Source organism: Phyllobates terribilis, unplaced genomic scaffold (assembly GCF_046119375.1).
Source record: "Phyllobates terribilis strain yellow unplaced genomic scaffold, ASM4611937v1 Scaffold_1__5_contigs__length_1240528914, whole genome shotgun sequence".
NCBI lineage: Eukaryota > Metazoa > Chordata > Amphibia > Anura > Dendrobatidae > Phyllobates > Phyllobates terribilis.
Window position 1 is genome coordinate 1,096,033,395 of NW_027362761.1, and position 26,099 is coordinate 1,096,059,493.

General features: G+C 44.8%; 1 protein-coding gene across 4 annotated transcripts in view; it reads right to left on the minus strand.

The window, feature by feature from the left end:
* The window catches only part of RFC1 (replication factor C subunit 1), an 83,852-nt gene extending 62,104 nt beyond the window's left edge, over positions 1–21,748 (minus strand). Inside the window, exons 1-5 of one of the 4 annotated variants that reach the window (XM_073645975.1) lie at positions 21,602–21,748; positions 18,333–18,499; positions 16,415–16,537; positions 13,837–13,909; positions 11,728–11,847 (exon numbers count right to left, since the gene is read on the minus strand). In XM_073645975.1, coding sequence (XP_073502076.1) covers positions 11,728–11,847; positions 13,837–13,909; positions 16,415–16,537; positions 18,333–18,499; positions 21,602–21,707 — 589 coding nt within the window. In that variant the 5' untranslated portion in view covers positions 21,708–21,748. Of the gene's footprint in view, positions 1–11,727; positions 11,848–13,836; positions 13,910–16,414; positions 16,538–18,332; positions 18,500–21,155; positions 21,302–21,601 lie in introns of those variants that run through there. The other 3 variants (XM_073645983.1, XM_073645995.1, XM_073645986.1) reach the window with 3 other exon arrangements.
* Positions 21,749–26,099: the final 4,351 nt, after the last annotated feature.

A 26,099-nucleotide genomic window follows, 5' to 3' on the forward strand; every position in this document is an offset into this window, starting at 1 on the left:
AGCATTTCTGACCCTCAGGTCACTGCTGTCAACAATGTGGTCAGAAGTATTAAGCCACTTTTAAGGGCTCACAATAAAACGTTCAAAAACGAAACTGAAACTGTTTTCCTGTGAAATATGTTAAGGAACATCCTTTCCAGAGTAAAGACTTGTGTATAAGGTAAAATAAATAACCAAAAACAAAAATACTCCTCCACACCGTGGGCTATGTTCACAAGTAGCATTTTTTATGCGTTTTTGCACTTTTGTATTGCTTTCAACTATGACAAATGCATTCACCGGGAAATGTCATTTTAACATTTTACAATCTTATCTGGCCATGTGCTGTGTGACACATGCATACAGTGCTGAAAAGACATGGGAACAGCATGGGGAAGACCCCTGGAAGCATCTCTGACACCCAGGTCACTGCCTAAAAGTGTGCCCATCAGAAGTCATCCTTGCCGCATCAGAAGATGCAGACTTGCAACTATCCCCGTGCAAGTCCTTGTCTATCTGGGATGGATATTAGTCCTCAGGACTGTTTGTTTGATTTTGCAGGCTAGACAACTTTAAACAGTTTTGTGACCATCTACAGAAGCCTTGCTTTTTCCAACACGATGAGGCAACATTGCATACCTCGCGCAACTCACTGGCACGTGTTCATGAGCTGTTTACGGAGAGTGCTGCTGAGCTAGGGAGAGATTTATACTGCAAAATAGGTAGTGTAGGGTCTCTAAAGCCTGCCAAATCAAACAAACAGTCCTGAGGACTAATATCCATCCCAGATAGACAAGGACTTGCAGAGGGGATAGTTGCAAGTCTGCATCTTCTGATGCGGCAAGGATCACTTCTGATGGGCACACTTTTAGGCAGTGACCTGGGTGTCAGAGATGCTTCCAGGGGTCTTCCCCATGCTGTTCCCATGTCTTTTCAGCACTGTATGCATGTGTCACACAGCACATGGCCAGATAAGGTTGTAAAATGTTAAAATGACATTTCCCGGTGAATGCATTTGTCACGGTTGAAAGCAATACAAACGTGCAAAAACGCATAAAAAAAAAATGCTACTTGTGAACATAGCCCAAGGTGTGGAGGTGTATTTTTGTTTTTGGTTATTTATTTTACCTTATACACAAGTCTTTACCCTGGAAAAGATGTTCCTTAACATATTTCACAGGAAAACAGTTTCAGTTTCGTTTTTGAACGTTTTATTGTGAGCCCGTAAAAGTGGCTTAATACCTCTGACCACGTTGTTGACAGCAGTGACCTGGGGGTCAGAAATGCTTCCTGGGGCGATCCCCATGCTGTCGCCATGTCATTTGAGCACTGTCACTATCATTTTGGGCACTTTTTAGGCTTTCTACAGACTGCCGGAGGTGCCGCCGCAAAAATGCTCGGGTCTCCCATAGACTAACATTGGTCTTGTTTCGAGCACCTGAGTATCACGGCGAGCTCGGCCCGAGCTTCGAGCATTTTAGTGCTCGCTCAACAGTACTGGCAACGTCCCTCGTGTTGGTGTTACGGGGAACGGTTGCCCGTCTTCTGTCTGCGGCCACCACACTGCTTCTTCCTGCCTGTTGGGGTACTCTGCCTCCCTCCCCCTGTGTGCTGCTGGCCTCGCTCTGCGTGTCCTCCTGCCACGTTGGGTCAGTTACTAGATCATCCACCACCTCCTCCTCTTCCACACCACGGTCCTCCTCCTCACTTCGTGGCAATTGTGTCTCGTCATCGTCCACCTCTTGTGACAAATTGCCAGCGTCGCCTTCCTGTGGCCGTAGCGGTTCAAATATTTGGCCATCGCTACATGGGATCTCCTCTTCCACCACTTCAAGCGGAGCAGGCGAGGGGCACAAATATGGAAATGGACCAGTGAACAGCTCTTCAGAGTGTCCAAGGGTGGGATCAGTTGCTGTCTGACGACACTCGGCATGGTGGGAGGAAGGAGCATCAGGGTGAGGAGGAGTATGCGGTCGAGACTCACGGCTACTAAGACTTGACCGTGTGAAAGACAGACCGGAGGTGGTGGTGCCCAGGTGACTGGAAGTATTATCTGCTATCCAATTAATAACATGTTCACACTGATCAGTTGGCAATAGTGGTGTTGTGTGCTTCCCTAGTAATTCGGTCAAGAACTGGGAGCGAGAAGATGTGGCTGTTGGTTGTGGCACATTTTCACCTTGGCCACGGCCCCGTCCTCTGCACGCACCATCACCAGAACGTCCAGTTCCACGTCCCTTGCCACGCACCTTGCCCATTGTAAATGAAGTAAAATAGCTTACACTCACACTATCAATGGCAAAAGAGTAATAAAAAGGAGATCAGAACCGTGGAAGATGGAAACCACAGTTCTAGTTCTCTGGCCTACACCAGAATCTTTTAAACAGATATATTTGTGTCTGAACAGTCACAGACACACTCAATTATTTTTTTTTTTTTTGGGGGGGGGGGGTACCAAAAGGTTAATAAGACGGGTATTTGTACAGTCTGACTGAGGGGAAAAAAAAAAAGGATTTAGATGGAAAAAAAAAGGATCTTTCCTGGCCCCTGAGACCTGGGGCTAAGTCTAGCAATTTGAGCAGCAGCAGCACATAGGACTGTAATGCAGTGTTTGCTGGTATAACCACTGCGTCTCCTATACAGCCTGCCTGATATCTGGGATGGATATTAGTCCTCAGAAGGACTGTTTGTTTGATTTGGCAGGCTTTAGAGACACTACACTAACTATTTCGCAGTATAAATCTCTCCTTAGCTCAGCAGCACTCTCCCTACACTGTCTGATGCGGAGTGACTGTGTCCAAGATGGCGGCGCCCGGTTTTAAATACTCGAGGTGACGCTGTGCGGCCAGCCAATCACAGTAATGCCCACAACCAACATGGCTGCGGCACTACAGTGACTGGCTGGCAATCCCTGCATGTTCATTGGCTCTGTAAAGAGCGCCAAACATGCAGGGCGGAGACCCGAGCTCCCGCCCGAGTAACCCGAAAATGCTCGGTGCTCGCCGAGCATCCCGAGTAGTGAGATGCTCGGGCGAGTACCGAGCAGTGTCGAGCATGCTCGCTCAACATTAATGTGTAGGTAAACGTCAGTATTCATAGTTGATTTGAAGAAAATTGAGCCCACTATTCATATTCTTGACACCGTGCATCAAACCGCAATTTTCTGGTCATGAAGAGATGTTTTGTGAGTTAGAAATGGACCTTCAGTGGACCAGTACCTCGTATTCTGGGAATTTACATGATCCAATAAATGGAAACAAGCTTGGTTCATCATGAAGAACAGTAATGGGTCCAAATGTCCTTCAGCAATCACATACAGTAATTGACACGTTTCGCTTTGTTGGGCTCTTCAGTTCCTGGACACATTATTCAGCAAGGTTTAAGTTTCAGAGATTTCAGCACTTGCTGACACATTTTTCGCGATACACCAACTTGAACAGAACGACTGAATAGGATGGTAAAATAAAGCCAGAAACGGACGGACAGACAGACAGACACACCCATATATATTTGGACAGAGACATTTTTCTAATTTTGGTTCTAGACATTACCACAATGAATTTTAAACAAAATAATTCCGATGCAGTTGAAGTTCAGACTTTCAGCTTTCATTTGAGGGTATCCACATTAAAATTGGAAGAAGGGTTTAGGAGTTTCAGCTTCTTAACATGTGCCACCCTGTTTTTAAAGGGACCAAAAGTAATTGGACAATTGACTCCAAGGCTATTTCATGGACAGGTGTGGGCAATCCCTTTGTTATGTCATTCTCAATTAAGCAGATAAAAGGCCTGTTGATTTGAGGTGTGGTGCTTGCATTTGGAAGGCTTTGCTGTGACGTAAACATGAGGTCAAAGGAGCTCTCCATGCAGGTGAAACAAGCCATCCTTAAGCTGCAAAAACAGAAAAAACCCATCCGAGAAATTGCTACAATATTAGGAGTGGCAAAATCTACAGTTTGGTACATCCTGAGAAAGAAAGAAAGCACTGGTGAACTCATCAATGCAAAAAGACCTGGGCGCCCACGGAAGACAACAGTGGTGGATGATCGCAGAATAATCTCCATGGTGAAGAGAAACCCCTTCAAAACAGCCAACCAAGTGAACAACACTCTCCAGGAGGTAGGCGTATCAATATCCAAATCTACCATAAAGAGAAGACTGCATGAAAGTAAATACAGAGGGTTCACTGCACGGTGCAAGCCACTCATAAGCATCAAGAATAAAAAGGCTAGACTGGACTTTGCTAAAAAAAAAACATCTAAAAAAGCCAGCACAGTTCTGGAAGAACATTCTTTGGACAGATGAAACCAAGATCAACCTCTACCAGAATGATGGAAAGAGAAAAGTATGGCGAAGGCGTGGTACAGCTCATGATCCAAAGCATACCACCTCATCTGTAAAACACTGCGGAGGCAGTGTGATGGCTTGGGCATGCATGGCTGCCAGTGGCACTGTGTCACTAGTGTTTATTGATGATGTGACACAGGACAGAAGCAGCCGAATGAATTCTGATGTATTCAGAGCCATCCTGTGTGCTCAGATCCAGCCAAACTAATTGGTCATCGTTTCATACTACAGATGGACAATGACCCAAAACATAAAGCCAAAGCAACCCAGGAGTTTATTAAAGCAAAGAAGTGGAATATTCTGGAATGGCCAAGTCAGTCACCTGATCTCAACCCAATTGAGCATGCATTTCACTTGTTAAAGACTAAACTTCAGACAGAAAGGCCCACAAACAAACAGTAACTGAAAACCACCGCAGTGAAGGCCAGGTAGAGCATCAAAAAGGAGGAAACACAGAGTCTGGTGATGTCCATGAGTTCAAGACTTCAGGCAGTCATTGCCAACAAAAGGTTTTCAACCAAGTACTAGAAATGAACATTTTATTTACAATTATTTAATCTGTCCAATTACTTTTGGTCCCTTTAAAACCAGGGTGGCACATGTTAAGGAGCTGAAACTCCTAAACCCTTCATCCAATTTTAATGTGGATACCCACAAATGAAAGCTGAAAGTCTGAACTTCAACAGCATCTGAATTGTTTTGTTTAAAATTCATTGTGGTAATGTCTAGAACCAAAATTAGAAAAATGTTGTCTCTGTCCAAATATATATGGACCTAACTGTAGATAGATAGATATACACACACACACGGTATCTTCAGTAGCTGGACATTACAGATATGAGCGTCAGGGGAATCTTCTGATCTGTGCTATTCCGACAGTTTTCTCCTGGCAGTAATAGACTGGTCATTGTTGGATTGCCTACACCTCACTATACTACAATATTTAAAGTTTCATGACCCCTGACAAAGCTGAGTGAAACGCGCATTGGGGAGCATAGGCTACACACCACACTGTGTTCCAAATTATTATGCAAATAATATTTTCTCAGATTTTCCCAAATGACCTATATGAATTGCAGTCATTGTAATTTTCCAGTCAAATAACTATTAGAGTACAATTGAAAGGTTTTCGTACAAACTGCCTATAACAACAGTATATTTTTAAAAAAAAATAGAAAACTCAAACTGCACTCAAAATGCATGTTCCAAATTATTATGCACAGCAGAGTTTTCAACCTTTTCATTTTAATAAAGAACAAAAAAATGTGATGTTACATTTGCACATAGGACCCCTTGTTCGAAAGGAGCTTCTGAACGCTCTCGTCTCATGCTGCACATAACACATCTGCATCACTGGCTGATATGGGCATAAAAGGGGACAAACTTATGGTGTGGCACCCATGCTCCCCTGACCTCTACCCCATTGAGAACCTCTGGAGCATCATCAAAAGGAGTGTCTATGATGGCGGGAGGCAGTTCACATCTAAGCAACAGCTCTGGGAGGGTATTCTGTCCTCATGCAAAACAATTGAAGCAGAAACCATCCAAAACCTGACAAATTCAATGAATGAGAGAGTTCAGAAGCTCCTTTCGAACAAGGAGGCCTATGTGCAAATGTAACATCACCTAGAATAAAGTTTTGAGTTGAAAACTGTTTGATTTCAGTTTGTAATAACCTGCTAATGCTTATAATTTCAAAAATGACCATTTTTTTGTTCTTTATTAAAATGAAAAGGTTGAAAACTCTGCTGTGCATAATAATTTGGAACATGCATTTTGAGTACAGTTTGAGTTTTTTATTTTTTAAAAAAATATACTGTTATCATAGGCAGTTTGTAATTTTCCAGTCAAATAACTATTAGAGTACAATTGAAAGGTTTTTGTACAATGACTGCAATTCATATAGGTAATTTAGGAAAATCTGAGAAAATATTATTTGCATAATAATTTGGAACACAGTGCATTACTATGCAAGTCTGCATCCTATACTTTTCTATTTGATATATATGTATCTATGTATGTACACGCACACAGAATATAGCAACATGCATACACAAAAAGAGTTAGGACTTACCGCCCACGCAGAACAGAAGTCTGCCTGCCACACATTAGGTCCGACCCTGGCATTTTTTTCTGTACAGTTTACCCAGCAACACCAATGGAAAAAATGTACACATATAAAACACAACCCTGCATAATAAAGTTCTTCAAAATGAAAAAAAAGTAAAAAAATAAAAAAAGGGATGTTCCAGTTTCAGCACATTGCAGAGCTTTGCTATCAGCTATGCACTTGTAAGACCATAATGTGACCAAGGAAAGATGTAAGATTTTTATGCATTCACATTTAACTAAAGGAATAAAGCAGTGAAGGCGACATCAAATGAAAGCAAGCAGAGATCTTGAATTTGTGAATTTTTAATAAAGAGAATAAACTGTAACATTTATTGACCACTGGTGTCAGCCCCTCACAGTCATTCCTATGTGAACTAAAGCCACGCTGACACATTACCACTGTGACCTCTGGCGCCACTTATCCTGGGGGGGGCAATCAGGCAAGAAAAAAAAATAATCGTCAAAAAGGCAGGCGACTTCCAGGTGAGATCTTTGCCACTTCAACTGAACTTCAATGACTGGCGCAATTCCTCCTTCCAGGAGCTGTAAGCTTTCTATTTTCCCATCTGCATAGTCGTAACAGAGCTGGGGTTTTTTTGTCAGATGAGTTTTACTTTTGATAGACACCATTCATTTTACCAAAAAATAATGTAATGAAAAACAAGACAAAAAAAATTCCAAAAGGGGTGAAATAAAATGCAATTCCACCTTTACTTTTATAATGTTTACTGTTTGGTAAAAATGACTTGGAAATCAGATTCTTCAGGTCGGTATGATTTAAGCCATGCGAAACTTAATAAGGTTTTAATAATTTTGGTAGTTAAAAAATAAATTCAGTTTTCCATCGATGGATCTGTATGTGGGTTTGTTTTTGGAGAGCAGAGATTTTTACCTACGCCACTTTGAGTTATATATAAAGTATTGATCACTTTTTATTGCATTGGGGGAAGAGGGGTGGTTTTTGAACAAGGAAGGGGGGAAACCTTTTTGCCATTATTTTTTAGTCTCCATACACTGCAATACTAGAGTCACCCAGCCTCAGGCTTCATAGGAGGACCAAGTTGACAGTGACTGTCAGTAGGCCCCTGGCTGCCATGTTAACCCATCAGTGACGCCCCTTATTATTCCAAGAACTCGTCATTGCCAGACATTTGGCTCATTGGTGTAAGTATTGCAATACAGCAAGGAAACTCTGCCATCAAGAAGCCACAACATCCAGACATGAGCAGCAACAACAGCATGTGCTTGGGCAGCAGAACACACTATACCATCTGCTCTAGCTACAGAGACTGGGGTAATAGCGAATAAACCACAAAGCAACACAGCGAATGCATTACAGGAGGGATCATTGACGTCGTCTCCCTCGGGTCAGTGTCTAAAAGACAAATATGCAGCCAGTGTAAATAGTAACCAAGGCCGCGGCATAACTGAAGGTTGTGTCAATTATATGTGTGATTAGCAAACAGGGTAAAAACTAACCTGCGCTTCAATAGTAAAGAAAAAAAACAATTCTACTATAAGCCATCTAAACCGACAAGCCTATGATGGGTCTTCTAGGAATCCCGTCTACTCTTATTATGGTAAATACAACTTAAATGGGTTGTCTAGCGCTAAACGATATGATCAGTAGAGGTCAGACATCCGGCCCCCCACGGTCCAGAGGCGTCAAGACACCCACCAATCACATATTGATGACCTATCACATGAATTGATCATCAATAATTTAGTCCTGAACAACCCCTTTGCCCTGGGCGCTGCTAGCAGAGGGGCGCTGTCGAGCAGCCTGATGCGGCGGTCCGACATCTCCCCAGCGATTGCATTTTGCCGTTCCCCCGGAGTGGGAGTCGGCTGCTCTCTGTGCCGACTGTCAAGCGGAGTCAGAGAAGCAAATCAGTTGTACTCGCGTTTCTCAGATGTGAATACAATTGAAGCCCTGAATGCCAGCACGGCGACATCAGCAGCATAACCAGGTAATCTGATCACGTTGCTGACGTCCCTCTCCAGCGGTGTGGTGAACAGCAGTCTGGTAATTACTCACCTGGAGCTGAAGAGACCAAAGATTTATTGTAATTGGTGGGGGGGAGGAGGAAGGCGGTTCAGAGGATTGTGTGTGGACACAGTGTGAGGAGTAAGGGGGGAATTTTGTGCGGAAACACTAAATAGGGAGGGGATTGTTGCAGACACACTATGAGGAGTGGGGGGGGGTATTAGCAAGGACAGTATGAGGAGAGGGGGCATTGGTACAGACACAGTATGAGGAGCGTGGAAGGGATTGGAGCGGGCACAGTATGAGGAGTGGGGGCGGGAGTAATACTGTGGATACAGAATGAGTAGCTGGAGGGGGATTGGTGTGGACATAGTATGAGGTGCGAGGTGGAGAATTGGTGCGGACACAGTATGAAGGGGAGAGAGTGGTGTGGACACAGTATGAGAAGAGGTGTGGATTGGGGTGCAGACACAGTATGGGAGGGGGCTGGGAGGGATTGGTGAGGAGGAGACAGTATAGGGAGTGTGGAATATGTGAGGAAACCGTATGAGGAGCGGAGGGGGGTGCGGAGACTGTATAGGGAGTGGGGATGTATGAGAAGACAGTATGGGAGACTGAGGAGTGGGGACTGTGAGGACAGTATGAAGAAGGAGGGCGAAAATGTGCAAAGAGACTATTGAGGGGAATAGTGCGAGGGGACAGTATGTTGGTGTAAAAGTGCGAGGTGGCACAGGACAGAGACTGGGTGTATTGTGCTGAGTAGAATAGATATTAGGGCAGCATGGGAAGGCAGTATGCCGAGGGGACAATTGTGAGTGGAGGTGTGGAGACCTCCAGTGTTTTTCTTTGCTATACAGACTAAAGAGCTGGACACTAACCTGAGCGGGCGAACCCGCACTACTGTATGGACTATTTACTTTAGGTTTTCATTTTGTACCAAAAAAAGCGGTTTTTGTTTTGTTATCCTGAGATTTTTTTGAGTTTTGGAGTTTTAATAAACCAGCCTGGACGTTTTACTGAAACCGCTTCCTGTGCCTACCTCAAACCACAACCGAGCAGAAACCCTACACCATGTATCACGTAATTTTATAAGTTATGGATTGTTACATGTGTACAGGATCAAATCCAATAACTGCGCAAGAATACATCACCAGAACCACCATCAGTACAGAAATACATCACCCGAACCACCATCAGTACATGAATACATCGCCAAGCTTAGTACATCAATCAATTGTTTTTAAGTAAATATACAAGCTGCCCTTCCAGAATGGATAGTATTGGCTGCTTGGAAGTAAAGGCATTGTCAAGACACAGATATTCACTACATAAAGGCCCAATGGGTTCATAAGTCAACAGCTTTGTGGAAATCCCAAAAAAGAAATCCTGACAGTAGCCTAAGTGGATGTGCACACGCAAGTATTCGCAGCAGATTTTTCTGCGGAAAATACGCACTTTTTTTGGCATGCGTTTTTATCCTATTCTTTTGAATGGGTAAAAAACGGTGCAAAAATGCAGGAAGAATTGTCATGCTAAAGATGTGAAAAAAAAACACTTTGAAAATTCAAAACTGCCTGGAAAAAACAAGCAGTATTTCAGAAATTTCATTCACTTTGAGGATACTGTAAAACAATGCATTTTTTCCACAGCAAAAACACAGGAGAAAAAAGCTGAAAAAATGCGACGTGTGAACAAGTCCTAAGTAAACAGTGCGTGAATTAAAATGATTGTTTAAAAGAATATTCCAGGCAAAACATACACCTTGCTATCCTTAGTGTACGACCTGAGGAGGTGGTACACGAAACAAGGATTTGCTTTGGTGTTTATTGAATTTGTCATGTCCACCACATGAGGTCGGCCAGGGGCGAAACTTGAAGCTTCAGGGCCTCAATGCAAAATCTGTAACAGGGCATCTAACCTGCTATGTGCTATTTATAATACTAGTCTCTTCCTATGCGGCAGATGGGTCTTGGCTACCCCCGCTCAGGCACTGCACCCCCGTGCACCTACAACTTTATAGGTATGCCCCTGGCCATGACATAATACAATATATGTTTTACACAGGGCTGTGGAGTCGGAGTTGTGGAGTCGGAGTCGGTGCTCATTTTGGTGGAGTCAGAGTCGGTATAAAATGGACTCCTAAAATATATAATAAATTGGGTGCAGTACATCAATGCAGTTTGTGGGGAATATTTGTTCATAGGAATTTGGGAAAGTTATGAAATGTTCTATAACTGGCTGTTCTATTCCTGATCTAAGGCTACATTCACACACAGCGTTTTTGCTGCGTTTTTTAAGGATACGTTTTTCAGCCGCAAAAGCAGATCAGCTTTTTAAAAAACCGCATCACCTGAAAGGTTTTTGAGCTCATAGATAATGTTTTCAATAGCAAAAGCAGATTAGAAAAAAGCCTAACAAACTGACATGCTCATTTTTTGTGAGTATCCGTTTTTGAGCCCAAAAACGGATCCTCACAAAACGATGTGTCTGAATGTCATATCTTGAAACCCATTGACTTTGCTGGGATGCCCAGAGACACTGCATTTTACTGCAAAAAACGGATCCGCAAAAACGCTGTGTGTGAATCATGGCCGTAGCCAGCGAGGGGCAGGGGGGGCAGCTGCGCCCCCCCTTACCCTAGAAGCAGGGGCACGCACCTATTAAAACTCACTTGTATGCTGCAGTGCTCCCGTCCTGCACTGGCTCCAGACTGCAGGGGGCAATCTCCCGTCCTCTGTCCTGTCTCCTGCCGTCTTCACCAGAGAGAGGAGAGGGAGGGGTGCCAGCCCTGCACAGGATCCAATTCCTGGGCCCCGAGGTGGAGAAAGTGAAAGTACCACTGCTCATCTCTGTCACGGAAGGTAACTAATGCTAATATTGTAGGCGATTAGTATGTGCTCTCTGTACAATGTGTGTGAACTATATGTGCGATATGTGCAATGTACTATTTGATGTCTGTAGCTGTCATCTGTCTATCACACACTATCCCTCCATCTATCCATCCATTCAGCTATCCCCTCCAGCTATCCCTCATGATATTCTATCTAAATATCTTGATTATTGTATCATAAAAATGATTAAATGTCTGATGTTCACATTGTACTACAATAAATTTTTCACTTAAATATAAGCAATATATGTGGGAGTCGGAGTCGTGGAGTCGGTGTAAGGGAAATTGAGGAGTCGGAGTTGCAGGTTTGGCTTACAGACTCCACAGCCCTGGTTTTACAGCTTCCTAGATCCGAGATGCAAAACAATAACACAGCTGAAATCAATAATACAGTTTACAGGAATCCACATTACCTGTATCTGAGACAAAGTCAACGGGATCAGGTTTTTTAACCTTAAGTGGCTTAAAAATTGGTGGCGATACTTCCCGTGGCCTTTTTGATCTTTTTACTACTGGCGTGTCTTCTTCTGAATCTGAAAAAGAAACAACCAATCAGATTCGAAAAAAAGAAAAATATACACCATGATTACTATAATTTATACATCATGGCTTCTTGTGTAAGGCTGTGTGCCCACTATGCGTTTTTTAAGCGTTTCCGCAGCGGCAATTCCGCCGCAGAAACGCTTAAAAAACACTTGTTAGTAGGTCTGCCATGTTCCCCAATGATAATCCGCATGTGCTGTGCACATGCTGCGGAAATTTCCGCTGCGGATTATCATTGAGGAAAAATCTGCAGCACTACCAATTATTTTGCGGAATCGCTGCGATTTGGCCGCCATAGACTTACATTGAATCGCTTAATATCCGCATGACTACATGTGCACATGCAGATATTAAGCGATTCAATGTGCGGATGGTACCCGGGTCTGGAGAAGAGGAGACTCTCCTCCAGACTCTGGTACCAAAGTACCCGTAAAAAAAAAAAAAAAAAGAATTGAAAATTAAAAAAAACACATTACACTCACCTTCTGATGGCCCCCAGTCTTCTATCCGGTCTTGGCTCCCCGGTGGCTCACGATGGAGTAAAAGGACCTTCCATGACGTCATTCAGTCATGTGACCGGTCACATGACCGCTGACGTCGGCGGTCGCCTGACCTGTCACATGACTAAATGACGTCATGGAAGGTCCTTTTATACCACCGCGAGACACCGGGAAGACCGGAGAAGGAGACCGGGGGCCATCGGAAGGTGAGTGTAATGTTTTTTTGTTTTGTTTTTTTACCATTTTTATTCTTTTTTTTTAACGAACTTGGTCACACTATATAAAATCCATGCCGGTTGCATGGATTTATATAGTATGACCAAGTTGTCAAGCACTTTTCCAAGTGATGCTAAAATCACTTGGAAAGCGCTTGACAACCCGCATGCAAAATCGAATGTGCAAAACGCGTGCCGAACGCTTGTCCCTGGCTGAAAAAACGCATGTAAAATCCGCATGCGTTTTTTCTGTCAGGGAGATGAAAAAACGCTCAGGAAAAATCCGGAGCATTTCTGCATCGTGGGCACATAGCCTTACAATGTAACTTTCAAAGCATGATGGCAAATGTTTGTCGCCCATGGCCTTTTCAGTAATTCCCATGACTCCTATGAATCTGGTATCAGGAAGGTACCTAAAATCATATTACTCCTTTTTAGCATCTGTCTCCATTACATTAATAAGCAGATCTATCAAACCTGATGAGGCTGGTGTATTTACTTCTTCTTTTTTTTTAATTCATGTCAGAATGGCTGAATAATTCAATGAGAAAGTAACTCGTTCTCTGCCCACCTAGCCTGTCTGACCGCTCCTCAGAGTCCCTCCTGCCTGTTGAGATCTCATACCGCTCAGTACAAGCTGCAGCTGGCAGTCAGTAGGGAGGAGGGACATGGATTTTCACAGTAAGTACACCAGGTTTTGAGGTCTAATTAGAAATCTTTGCATTGTGAAATCTAGTGACAGATCATTAAGCATGTACCAAGAAAATCATTATAATAGCTTCAACCAATTCTTGGGATGGAAAATAATAGTAAAAGAAAATTAAACGGCCCTAACTATGAAAAAAATATATATATACATTTTTTTTTATTTTTTTTTAAAAACCCTGTGCATGCACTTGTCATGTAGGACTTGCTGACTGTCGCTGGTCTTTGGCTGCTGTGTATGCACTTGTCATGTAGGACTTGCTGACTGTCGCTGGTCTTTGGCTGCTGTGTATGCACTTGTCATGTAGGACTTGCTGATTGTCGCAGATCGTTGGCTTTGTAGTATATTAGGAATGATTCGATAGAAAATCAGGTCAATCAATGGCCACCACATTGATACCTTTTCCAGTGTTGCCACCTGAGCAAGCATGCGGCGATTGGCGAGTGTGATGCCCGTATGATATCTCACCAATAGGCCAGAACACGAGCATGAAAGCAGACATGTGCCAGGGGATCTACAGAGCACCACAGAGAGTGAGAATGAAGACCAATGAGATACCTGAATCATAGATTATCCTCTTCTTCTTGTTACTCTGCTGCTTCTTCTTCAGCTGATCATCGCTGCTGGAACTCTTCAAAAGGAAAAAAAAAAACAGAAATGAGAACAAATAGGCCGCGCACCCTGCACTATAAGTGCTCAACAATGGATTTAGTTCTTGAAAATTGCACATGACTCGCCCCCTGGGCCGCGTGTGCGTACTTGCGTGAGTTACCCGGAACCGGTTCTCTGGGGTCTGTAGTCTCCGTGGCGATGACCCGGTCCCGTGGCTCAGGGTGGTCAAACCAGTGGCAATCTATTTATGGGGTTTTTCTGATTTAATGTCCGACTACGCCACCCGTGGATTGCGGTCAGTGCGGACCGCCGCTGCAAGGCAGACCGCTGGGGCTGATAGTATATGCAGATTAGGTAGTGTGACTCCCCACGGGAGGAGTGCAGCCCCAGGGCAGTGTAGTAGAGGATGGAAGTGATGGTGCGGGGGTCCCAGTACTAGTAGTGCTGACGCGGTGAGAAAGCACAGAGACAAGGTGTTGCAGTTCAAATGCTTTACTCACAGTTCTCATCCAGGTCACTTGTGCGCAGGTGGGACCGCCCGAGCCGTGCTGCGTCCACCAGGCAAGGGACTCGGTCAACCACCAGGAAATTCCAGAGTGTGGCCCAGGACTCCCTTCTATTCCTTTCTCTGGCCGTGCCCCACCAGTGACACTACGTCTGTCCAGCTGCCTCGGGTCTTCTCTTGGGAGGGCTTCGTGCTCACTGCCCTGACTCTATGTGGTGTGCCTTTCTAGTAGGTTTAGTGAGGGGTTGCACCAAGATGTGATCACGACCGCCGGTCCTTGGCTGAGGATTAGTCGCCTCCACCAACTTGGGATCCGGTACCCTGTTCTGCCAACCCGTCACCCGCAATCTCCTGGGCCTTTGGGGTTCCTTCTGCCTTCGTGTCTCTGGGCCTCTCTTGGTGTTCTGTTCCTTTCTTTCCTTTCTGTTCCTTGCTGTTACTGTCCTTCTCCTCTGGCTCTGGCCTTCACTCCAGGCCTGTCTCGTGGAGCTGGGCCCTGGCTGAGCCACAGCTCCCTGTCAGCCCTCCTGGCTGAACTCACTTCTTCTACTCTCAGAACTAAGATGGTGCCCACCTTATATAACTCCCTCTCTGTGTATGAGCCCAGGTGACTTGCAACCAATGGGCTCCTACCTATGCCCAGAAACCCAACCCCTATCTGCTCCTACATCACTGGGTGTGCTTCCCCCTCCCCACTCCAGCCAGGGACAGATGCTGTCGTGCCTGCACTTATGTCTCGTGGGAGCACCGTTGAGCTGTCCCCCGGAAATGGGGTGTGTGTGATGCATGCAGCCTACCGAGCCCTATTCCACACTCTATCCTTACCCAGGAGTGGAATAGCACACCTCTGGGTGAGGTGCAATACCCCTAAAGCGGCCGAGCCCTCGGGGCGCTACACACATATCAATTTTAGTTATTTTGCGGTAAACATCCTTCGCTATATATGTCACGTGGCCAGGAGTCCAAATTATAAATTGTTACTAGGAGGGAAAACACTGAGGAGGTCAAAGATATTCTTTTATCCTTTTTTTTCCCTTATCTGTAGGATTAGTGTGACCTTAACAAACCTTTAGGAGTCAGGAATAATCTGGAGAAGTCAGATAGTAGCCATGACCGGTCAGGGGACCAGCACTCATTCGAATAGCCAGATATAATAAATGTTCCCCGCCGAAGTCATTGAATGAAATGTATTAGTCTGGACGCAGCTTTTCTGGCAAAATCAGCTGTGGCCCCATTCTAGCAGAGATAGTCTCTTATGCATCACTCCTTCTTAACCCCCTTTCTAAGTCCGCCATACATATTTATTTATTTATTTTGCTCACTTATATAGCACCATTAATTCCACAGCACTTTACAGACAATATGATCACTGTCCCCATTGGGGCTCACAATCTAAACTCCCTATCAGTATGTATGCAATGCATAGAGAGGGTACAGAAGCTGTGCCCACTCCACTTGTCGAGTGCTGGCTGTGTTATACAGCCAGCACCTAATGCTAAATGCAGCGACCAAAGCTAGCTCCAATCACTGGGGCGATACCCCAGACATGTCGATTCATGCACCCAATGGCCCTCCCCACATTGCAATGAGGGAATCAATGGGTTGCCATTGAAGTCAGGGGCCATACTGACCTAGAGAATCATGCTGCCAGGTCATTCTTACTACACGGTGAGCATGGTAAAAATAAAACCCAAAAAGTAAAAGGCAGAATTGTGGGGGGAGGAAGGGGTTATCATTTTACCAGACTTTCAATTTTACTTCTCCACCAGTTTTCAGTACATTGTATGTTAAAATAAATGGAGTCATTCAAAACTACGACTCGTCAGGGAAAAAAAAAAAATCCTCGTACGGAAAAGCCTATGGACAGATTAAAAAAAGTTATGACTTGGACAATGGAGAACAATTTGCAAGCTTTTAATTGGGACTGCTAAATATAACTAGACATTTTTAGCAAATGTGAAATCAGAGTTGGTAACTGCACCCTCCTCGTTCAATCATGAAATAAAGATTACAACTTACCTTACTGTCTTTCGATTTCTTATGTGTAGTAGCTCCATGAGAACTTTTCACGTTCTCTTTTTTGTCTTTCTCATTAGTGGATTTCTTGGCAACTGGGGTGACTCCAAAAAACTTCCGAATATCCTTAAATGTAAAAGAAAAATGAATTAAAAAAAAAAAAAAAAAAAAAAGAATGAAAAGCTAGTTAGCATGTGACCTCAAGTATCTGTAAATCCCTTCACTGGCTCCCCATTGCCCAGAGACTCCAGTTCAAAACCCTAACCATGGCATACAAAGCCATCCACAACCTGTCTCCTCCATATATCTCTGACCTAGTCTCCCGTTACATACCCGCACGCAACCTCCGATCCTCACAAGATCTCCTTCTCTACTCCCCTCTTATCTCCTCTTCCCACAATCGCTTACAAGATTTCTCCCGTGCATCCCCCCTACTCTGGAACTCTCTACTCCAACACATCAGATTCTCGCCTACCGTAGAAACCTTCAAAAGGAACCTGAAGACCCACCTATTCCGACAAGCCTACAACATGCAGTAACCATCGCTCCATCATATCGCTGCACGACCAGCTCTACCCTCACCTACTGTATCCTCACTTATCCCTTGTAGACTGTGAGCCCTCGCGGGCAGGGTCCTCGCTCCTCCTGTACCAGTCTGAGATGCATTGTTTAATATTATTTTACTTTTTTTTTTTTTTTTTTTTTTTTTATTATTATGTATACCCCTTTTCACATGTAATGGAATAAATGGTGCTATAATAATGAATAATAATAAGTATGAAAAGCTAATTAGCATGTGACCATAAGTTTGCATATCACATATATGGAGCCATGTGACAGTTCACTGAAGTTGGCAATCCTAACAGTGTGCATAAGGCTGTGTGCCCATGATGCGTTTTTAATGCGTTTCTGCAGCGTTTTTGCAGCTGCGGAAAAGCATTAAAAACGCATGGTAGAAGGGCAGCAATGTTCCCCAATGATAATCCGCATGTGCTGTGCACATGCTGCGGAAATTTCCGCTGCGGATTATCATTGCGGGAAAAAAACGCAGCACTACCAATTATTTTGCGGAAGTGCTGCGTCTTCGCCGCCATTGACTTGCATTAGACCGCATGGATTACGCATCACTGTATATGTAGATGCGTAATCCAAGCGTTCTAATGTGCGGATGGTACCCAGGTGTGGAGGAGAGGAGACTCTCATCCACACCCAGATACCATTAAAAATCTGTAAAAAAAAGAATAAAATAAAAAATAAATATATATTTACCTTCCGGCGGCCCGCGATGCGCTCCTCTTTGCTTCCCGGCACTTCACAGTGGATTGAAGGACCTGCGTTGACGTCAGAGTCATGTGACGGGTCACGCGACGCTGACGTCGGCAGGTCTTTCAATCCACCGCTGTCGGCAAGGGGGAACGGAGTGAGCAGGACACCGGGGACCATCGGAGGGCAAGTATACCTTAATTTTTTATTTTTACCACTCTCTCGGGTCACACTATATAAATCCATGCAGTTTGCATGGATTTATATAGTGTGACCTAGTTGTCACAAGCACTTTGCCAGTGATGCTAATCGCTTGGAAAGCGCTTGTCAATCCGCATGCGGAAATGTCAGTGAATAACGCTCCATTTCCACATGTCCCTGGCAGGAAAACGCATGTACAATCCGCATGCGTTTTTTTCTGCCAGGGAGATGCAGAAACGCTCAGGAAAAAATCCTGAGCATTTCTGCATCGTGGGCACATAGCCTAATGCAGACTGTCGACATTTGGCATTCTGCAGTAATATGGGAGTGATTACAGAAATTCATGCTCAGCCCAGAAATCCCCTGTAAAAACAAATATCTAGTAGGAACATTTTTCCTACTTTCATCCTACGGCTAACTTCAAACATCCATTATCCTTTTTTTTTTTTTTTATTACCTTTTCTTTTCTCATCAGTTTTAAAATTAAAAAAGGTAAATGGGCCTCAACTTTTTTTTTTTCTCCATGGACATTCAGCAATAGATCAGGTAAAATGGCTGAAAAAATGGATGTCTTCTGCTTTTCATCCGTTTTTGATGGATCCCCCATAGACTTGCATGACCGATCTGCAAATGCAGATGAAAATAGGACATGCTGAGTTTAACCAAAAATAAATGTATGCGAGAAAGGCTCCAAAAAAATAAAAAAATATGGGTTAGTGTGCTGCCAGTCTTAAAAATGGAGAACACATGGATGAGAAAAACAAGTGTGTGAATTCAGCCTTAAGAGGTTTGTACACTGCTCAAAAAAATAAAGGGAACACTTAAACAACAGAATATAACTCCAAGTAAATCAAACTTCTGTGAAATCAAACTGTCCACTTAGGAAGCAACACTGATTGACAATCAATTTCACATGCTGTTGTGCAAATGGAATAGACAATAGATGGAAATTATTGGCAATTATCAAGACACCCTCAATAAAGGAGTGGTTCTGCAGGTGGGGACCACAGACCACATCTCAGTACCAATGCTTTCTGGCTGAAGTTTTGGTCACTTTTGAATGTTGGTTGTGCTTTCACACTTGTGGTAGCATGAGAAGGACTCTACAACCCACATAAGTTGCTCAGGTAGTGCAGCTTATCCAGGCGCCCTGTGCTCTTCACAGATGAAAGCAGTTCACACTGAGCACGTGACAGAAGTGACAGAGTCTGGAGACGCCGTGGAGAGCGATCTTCTGCCTGCAACATCATTCGGTTTGGCAGTGGGTCAGTATTAGTGTGGTGTGGCATTTCTTTGGAGGGCTGCACAGCCCTCCATGTGCTCGCCAGAGGTAGCCTGACTGCCATTAGGTACCGAGATGAGATCCTCAGACCCACTGTGAGACCATATGCTGGTGCGGTTGGCCCTGGGTTCCTCCTAATAAAGGACAATGCCAGACCTCATGTGGCTGGAGTGTGTCAGCAGTTCCTGCAAGATGAAGGCATTGAAGCTATGGACTGGCCCGCCCGTTCCCCAGACCTGAATACGATTGAGCACATCTGGGACATCATGTCTCGCTCCATCCACCAACGTCACGTTGCACCACAGACTGTCCAGGAGTTGGTGGATGCTTTAGTCCAGGTCTGGGAGGAGATCCCACAGGAGACCATCTGCAACCTCATCAGGAGCATGCCCAGGCGTTGTAGGGAGGTCATACAGGCACGTGGAGGCCACACACAATAATGAGCCTCATTTTGACTTGTTTTAAGGGCAGTAAATCAAAGTTGGATCGGCCTGTAGTGTGTTTTTTCCACTTTAATTTTGGGGGTGACTCCAAATCCAGGCCTCCATTGGTTAATAAATTTGATTTCCATTGATGATTTTGTGTGTGATTTTGTTGTCAGCACATTCAACTTTGTACAGAACAAAGTATTCAATGAGAATATTTCATTCATTCAGATCTAAGATGTGTTATTTGAGTGTTCCCTTTATTTTTTTGAGCAGTGTAGTTTTAAAGGGACCCTTTCCCAAAATTTTCTCTGGATTAAAGGGAACCTGTCACCAGAAAAAGCACTATTAACCTGCAGGTTAATAGTATTATTATGCAGCCGAATGCAGCAGAGAGAAAATGAACTTATTCCCCCAGCAACATTCTGGGTTCAGTCACCGCTGAGTGTACAGAACAGCGGCTGTAACCAAGCCCCTGGCCCTGACTGACAGCCGGCCCCAATGCAGAGCGAGTGTCAGTCAGGGCCGGAGGCGCGGTTACAGACACCTTTATATATACTCAGCGGTAACTGAACCGGCACCATCCCCGGGCTCGTATCTAGGAGTAGCAGGAACACCATGATATATACGGCTAACTGGTGAAATGTTCCTATAATGGCAAGATCCGCACTTGTAAATGGCACCTCCACGTGCAGTCTTCATCAGGATGTGGCAACCGCAATGCTTTGCAGAACAGCAGTGAAAGCACAGCCGTTCTCCATGGCTGGGAGTCTAGCCTATCATACATTATGGGGATGATTTTTTTTTTTTGGATCAATGGGTCCAACCAGTGATCGCCAGCTCGGCGGTTGTGCCCATCTGTAAGACTTTGGCAGTGAGGATATGGAAGTAGTAACTGGATGCAGATCCGCCCTCCACTGCAAAGTCTATTGTCCTGACAAAAACTGCCCAGAGCAGCGCTCGTTACTGCAGTGCCCTCAGGACGCACCAGCAGCGTCATTCCACTACTCCTGCTGTGGGTCTTGGTAATCTGAAACTTGTGGCTCCTGTGCAAAATCTCCAACAAGACCCCGAGCCATCGGGGATCCACACTAGCATTGGTCTTGTTGTATAGGACAAAGGGCCCCACAGGCTCCTGGGCCCATGTGTGACGGCAACCCCTGCACCTGCTATAGTTACCGGTGAGCACACCCAGCTAACTAGGGGATCAGTGAAGATGGATGTAGGCTGAAACACCCCTTGAAGTCACTCTGTATCATTAGTGTAGGGAAGAGCCCGAATCCTCCCAGCAGCCATGGAAGGATACTCCCCGCACTGCTCTTGTCCTGCTACAAGACCTGGCAGTTTTGCAACAGTCCATTACACATGTATGACCTATGTGGTGGGAATGTAATGGCGCCATTATGGTGGTCACCCTGCTTTCCTAGATACAGATAAGCATGCATGCTAGGGAGACCCCCAGGTCCTGTGTCAGCCCAGAGCTCTGCATTATGGACCAGGCTGCCATTATCTACCACTCTATACTACAAAGCCCTGAGATACATTAGTGCTGGAGGCCTGGAGCAATAGTTACCATCTTTAGCTGCTGCCACCATCATCTGACACAAGAGACAAACGACCTAATAAAGTTTGGTTGACTAGTTATTAAAAAAAAAGTAGAAGCTGTTTACATCTGACGTCACGTGGTCATCGCGTACAGCCAATGAGCGTGGAGAGGAGCGTTCACGCAGATGACAGACTGAGCTGACCAATGAGCGTCTCCCCGCGAGCACGCAGCATGAGTGTGGGACTACAAGTACCAGTATGCGGCCGGGGAGACAATGACATCACTGCTATGAGGCTCGGACACCTGTGCTGCAACCAGGGTCACGTGTGCCGAGCTCTCCGCTCTGGTGTATGACACCTGTGCACGGACACGCGGCTCTTCCCCGGGCCCGAGCACACAGCGCGGCCGGGTAATCCGCCACCTCCATCCAGTGCACCGCACCCAGAGCGGGCGGGCGGGCGGCCTGCACTCACCATGACCGGGAGCTGCGCTCTCCTCTCCCGCCACTGCCGGTCCCCTGCACCCCGCACTTGGCGCCAACTCTCTACGTTCAAGCGGCAGCCGGGACCCTCCCACCATCTCCGCCTAGTGTGTGTGACTGACATGCGCATGAGAAACGGGGTCACTGACGCCCCCACCCGACCTGCAGCGGAGTGTACGCAGCTCCCCTGCGCAGGACGTGTTCTGTCGCCGGTATATCTGCGCTCTGCTGTGAGAAGGGACATTTACTTTTATTTTATTTACATTTGTAACAAACTAACAAAGAAATGACACAAAACTGCTAATGACTGCAGCCAATCACTAGCTGCAGTGGTCCCGCAACCTGCGCCTCCCCGGTCCCTGTGACCCACGCCTCCTCAGTCATGCACATATTGATGCAGCAAGTTACATCCCATCAGGATGTATGTGATTTTGCATTAGAGGTAATCTGTCACCCGGTTTTTGCTACCCCATCTGAGAGCAGCATAATTTAGGGGGCAAATATCCTGATTCCAGTGATGTGTCACTTGCTGAGCTGCCTGTTGTAGTTTTGAGAAAATCACTGTTTTAGCAGTAGGATATTATCATTAGAGGACTGAAACCTGCTACCAAGCAGTCCTCCACATTCGTGAGCTCTGTATATCTCCACCCCTAGCACTAATTTGCAGCTTTCTGCCTATGCACAGTGTACACAGCAGCCAATCAGTGGTGGGGTAGGGTTATAGGGAGCTCAGCATTCAGAGAACTGGTAGATCTGTACCAGATAAAACAATTTTTAATCAAAACTGCAGCAAGCAGCCCCAATAATGATAAATCTCTGGAATCCGAATCACTACCCCTACCTCATGCTGCTGTCAGATGGGGTAGCAAAAACCTGATGACAGATTCCTTTTAAGTGATGAAAATAAAATAATATACAGAAACATGGTAAAACAGCTCGTCAGGTCTGCTCACTAAGGGTATGTGCACACAACAACTTTTTCAGACGGCTTCTGGCTGGATCCCGTCATGAATTGCACATAGTTACATGACAACTTTAATACACATACCTCCGGAATCAGTCCTGCACCAGGTTGTACATCACATAACCAGGTGAGATTTTCATCCCCAAACAGTAGTGGGTGAAGGTTTCTATTGAATGTCAGCAAGAATAATAAACTTAAGATCAAAAACTGTTAGAACTAATACAGAAAGTTTAAATTTCAGCAGATTTTAAAATTGTTTTTCTCTGAAACGCAAACATACTGTCACGAGTGTGTCAGATGTGACAGACAGTCGCCCTGCAGTTGGTTGCAGAAGATCTCCTCGGTTGGCATTACAGACACCTTAGATCTGTCTAGGACCCAGCGCCTACCTCCCTCCGGCTAATTGACACCCAGGCTAAGTGTTTAAATACCTTCTGTTGCTAGAGGGAGGTGCCAGTGATATTCACATGACCCCTTGTGAAGGCTTGGAGCAAGTGCAGTTCTTACTTCCTCTCTGGTGCTAAGAGGACGTGTGTGCCATCTCTCTGAAGTTGACTCAAGCTAAGCTACTTCCCCCTGTGTTTGTCTCCCTTGTTGTCTTTAGTTGTCAGTGGGGATCGGCTAGTGCTCACCCCACCCCCAATATAGGGATGGTAGGGGAGATAAAGTGATTGCAGATCAGCCTAGGAAGTCTCCACTTTCCCCTTTCCCTAGTGTCTGGGCCCCCTTCCCCTCATCCCTTCGTGTAGCACTTTCCTACATTGTGCGTGACACATACATAGCTGAGATCATACAGCCAGTGTCTGAGATATGCTGCTCGTGGATTGGCAGAATGTGTTAGGTTCTCTTTAAAGGGAATCTATCAGCAGGTTTTTGCTACCTCATCTGAGAGCAGCCTGATGTAGGCAAAGTGAAACTGAATCCAATGATGTATCACGTATCACTTCGATTACTGGGTGCAGCCGTTCTCACACAATCAGAGCTTTTAGATGTAGTAATACAGCAGAGCTGAAGAAGCTAGCCCCGCCCACACCAGGCTCTGTATATACAATGTCCATAGACAGTGAGGTGCTCAACTCAGCAGCGGGTGTTGCCCGACCAGGAGGCTGGTGCTGCTGTGTCCAGCAGTGATAAGCTCCTGGTGCTAAAACAATCATTGCAAGCAAACAAAACTAAGGGCTTGATAAGAGAGACATCACTGAAATCTGTGTTTTAACCCCTACAGCATGTTGTATCCAGATTGCATAACAAAAACCTGCTGACAGATTCCCTTTAACTTGAACAACTTCATTATCCATAAAAGTAGCTGGAATACCCCTTTAAGCATTGACTTGTCAGCTGAAATGGGTCTTAATAAGGCTTATAATACACATACAAATATTACAACAAAAAGGAAACACCTTACGTGTGCTGACATGCTTCACAAACATCACAAACACATCTGGCAAAAATAACCACATCCTCTGAACATCACTTTCACTCAGCAATATGAGGTCAATCATCATCTTTATAGTCAATGAAACTTCGTGGTAGTCAGCAACGACAATGAAAGTTGCATAATAGAAACCTTCTCAATTCTCTGCTAGTCACGGTGCACAAAAGCGTAACTCTGTGGCTCGTGTTATAGAAGTTGAACTGCCCAAATAATACCAGTCTTTGGCCATTCAGTATTTGCAGTATTTTTTATATTTATTTTAAATCATTCTTCTTTTTGTCTTTTGGCATTTTTTGCGCTAAATTGTTCAAAATTGTGCTCACAGTTCTTGAAGCTCATGGGTTTTATTGCGGTCTTTCATTTTTTTTTTTATTTATTTATTTTTTTTTAGTCGCATGTTTTGTAAATGGCACAAAAATATCTGGCATACATAAAATTATTACCGGGAGGGACTGGAGTACTCTTGCAAAAAAGTAGGCGACACCATCTGTAAATCTTAATTTTCCAGTCCTGTCTTCAGGACTTTTCTCATGCTACACCAGTTTGCTGGAATGCACTACCCCAGACAATTTGGTTAATTCATAGTATCCACAGTTTCAAGTGTGCCCTAAAAGCACATTTCTGTAGACTAGCTTATCACCTCAGTAATCTAACTATCCCCTGTTCTCCCTTCTGGTCACTCAGTAGCACTTTCTTTACCTGCACTTGTAAAGATACCGGTTGGTGATCGGTTCATTCAGCGATATGTGGCTGCACCTTACACAACGAGCACTTTCTTTTTACCTTTTGTGTTTCCCCTCTTTGCTCATAGATTGTAAGCGTGCGAGTAGGACCCTCACTCATCTTGGTATACATTGAGCTATGTGTTACTCTGTAATGTCTGATATTGTCTGTACAGGTGTCCTCTGAATTGTAAAGTGCTGCAGAATATGTTGGAGCTATAGAAATAAATTATTATTATCATTGTAGGTTTATTATTTTTCAACACATTGCAATATCAGTTGTAATAAAGGTATGGTTAAATACATCACTGTGACACGGCCACATCCTTTGTAAACCCCTAGCCGCTTGCTGCAAGCTGCCAGTTATAAGTGGTTACTGACACTTGTCTCCGGCTTTGTTTAGCTCTGTATCTCCTGGTTGTTGGTTCCTGACTTTCGCTTGTATTTCTGACTACAAGACTGTCTTATGATTTTGTCCCTGACCTTGACTTCTTGGCTTTGAGCTGGCATCATGACTAGTCTTTGCCTGTCCGCTCCACCAGCCAGCAGCCACTCTGTGGACGTAACCGGGGGGACCCTGTATAACTCCAGATCCTTGATTAGGAGCTAGAGGATGAAGGAGACTTGCTAAGCAGGGTGGCTTGTGCAAAGCTTCTTTTTGGAAGCCCTGTTAACAGCTGCCAGTCTTCCACATACAGCACAGTATTACATACACATTGTAAGAATCTGGATCTAAATTACAAAAAAATTTTGATAACAGAGAAACTATTTTTGTAAATGATTGTAGGGTGTAATAAACTGGTCAATCACGGCTGTTGAATGACCTTCTTTTGGGTAAATGTAAGCCAAGGGGCAATGACAAGCAGAACTATGGTTAATATGATCATTCTATGCACTTGGAATACCATTGTTCTCGGCATCACGTGTCTTGCTTACACAAGAGGATGTGCTGCCTAGAACGATGATTTTCCTTTGTAAGCACGTGACGCGCCCCCTGGGCCGTGTGTGTAGGGGAATACCCGGAGCCGGGTCTCTGTGTAATGCTGGGGGTTGTAGTCTCCATGGCGGCGACCCGGTCCCGTGGCTCAGGGTGGTCAAACCAGTGGCGGTTCTGTTTCTTTGGTTTTGTAATGTTTAAATGTCCGACTACGCCACCCGTGGATTGCGGTCACTGAGAACCGCCGCTGCGGGGCAGACCGCTGAGGCTGATGTGTGCGCAGCAGAGGGTAGTATAACTCCCCACGGGAGGAGTATAGCCTCAGGGCAGCGTCTATAGATGGTGAGGGTTGTGGTGCGTGGGAGCAGCAGAAATGACTCAGAGTCCGTGCAGTGCAGTTCAGGGTCTTTACTGTTGGTAATGAAGAAGGCC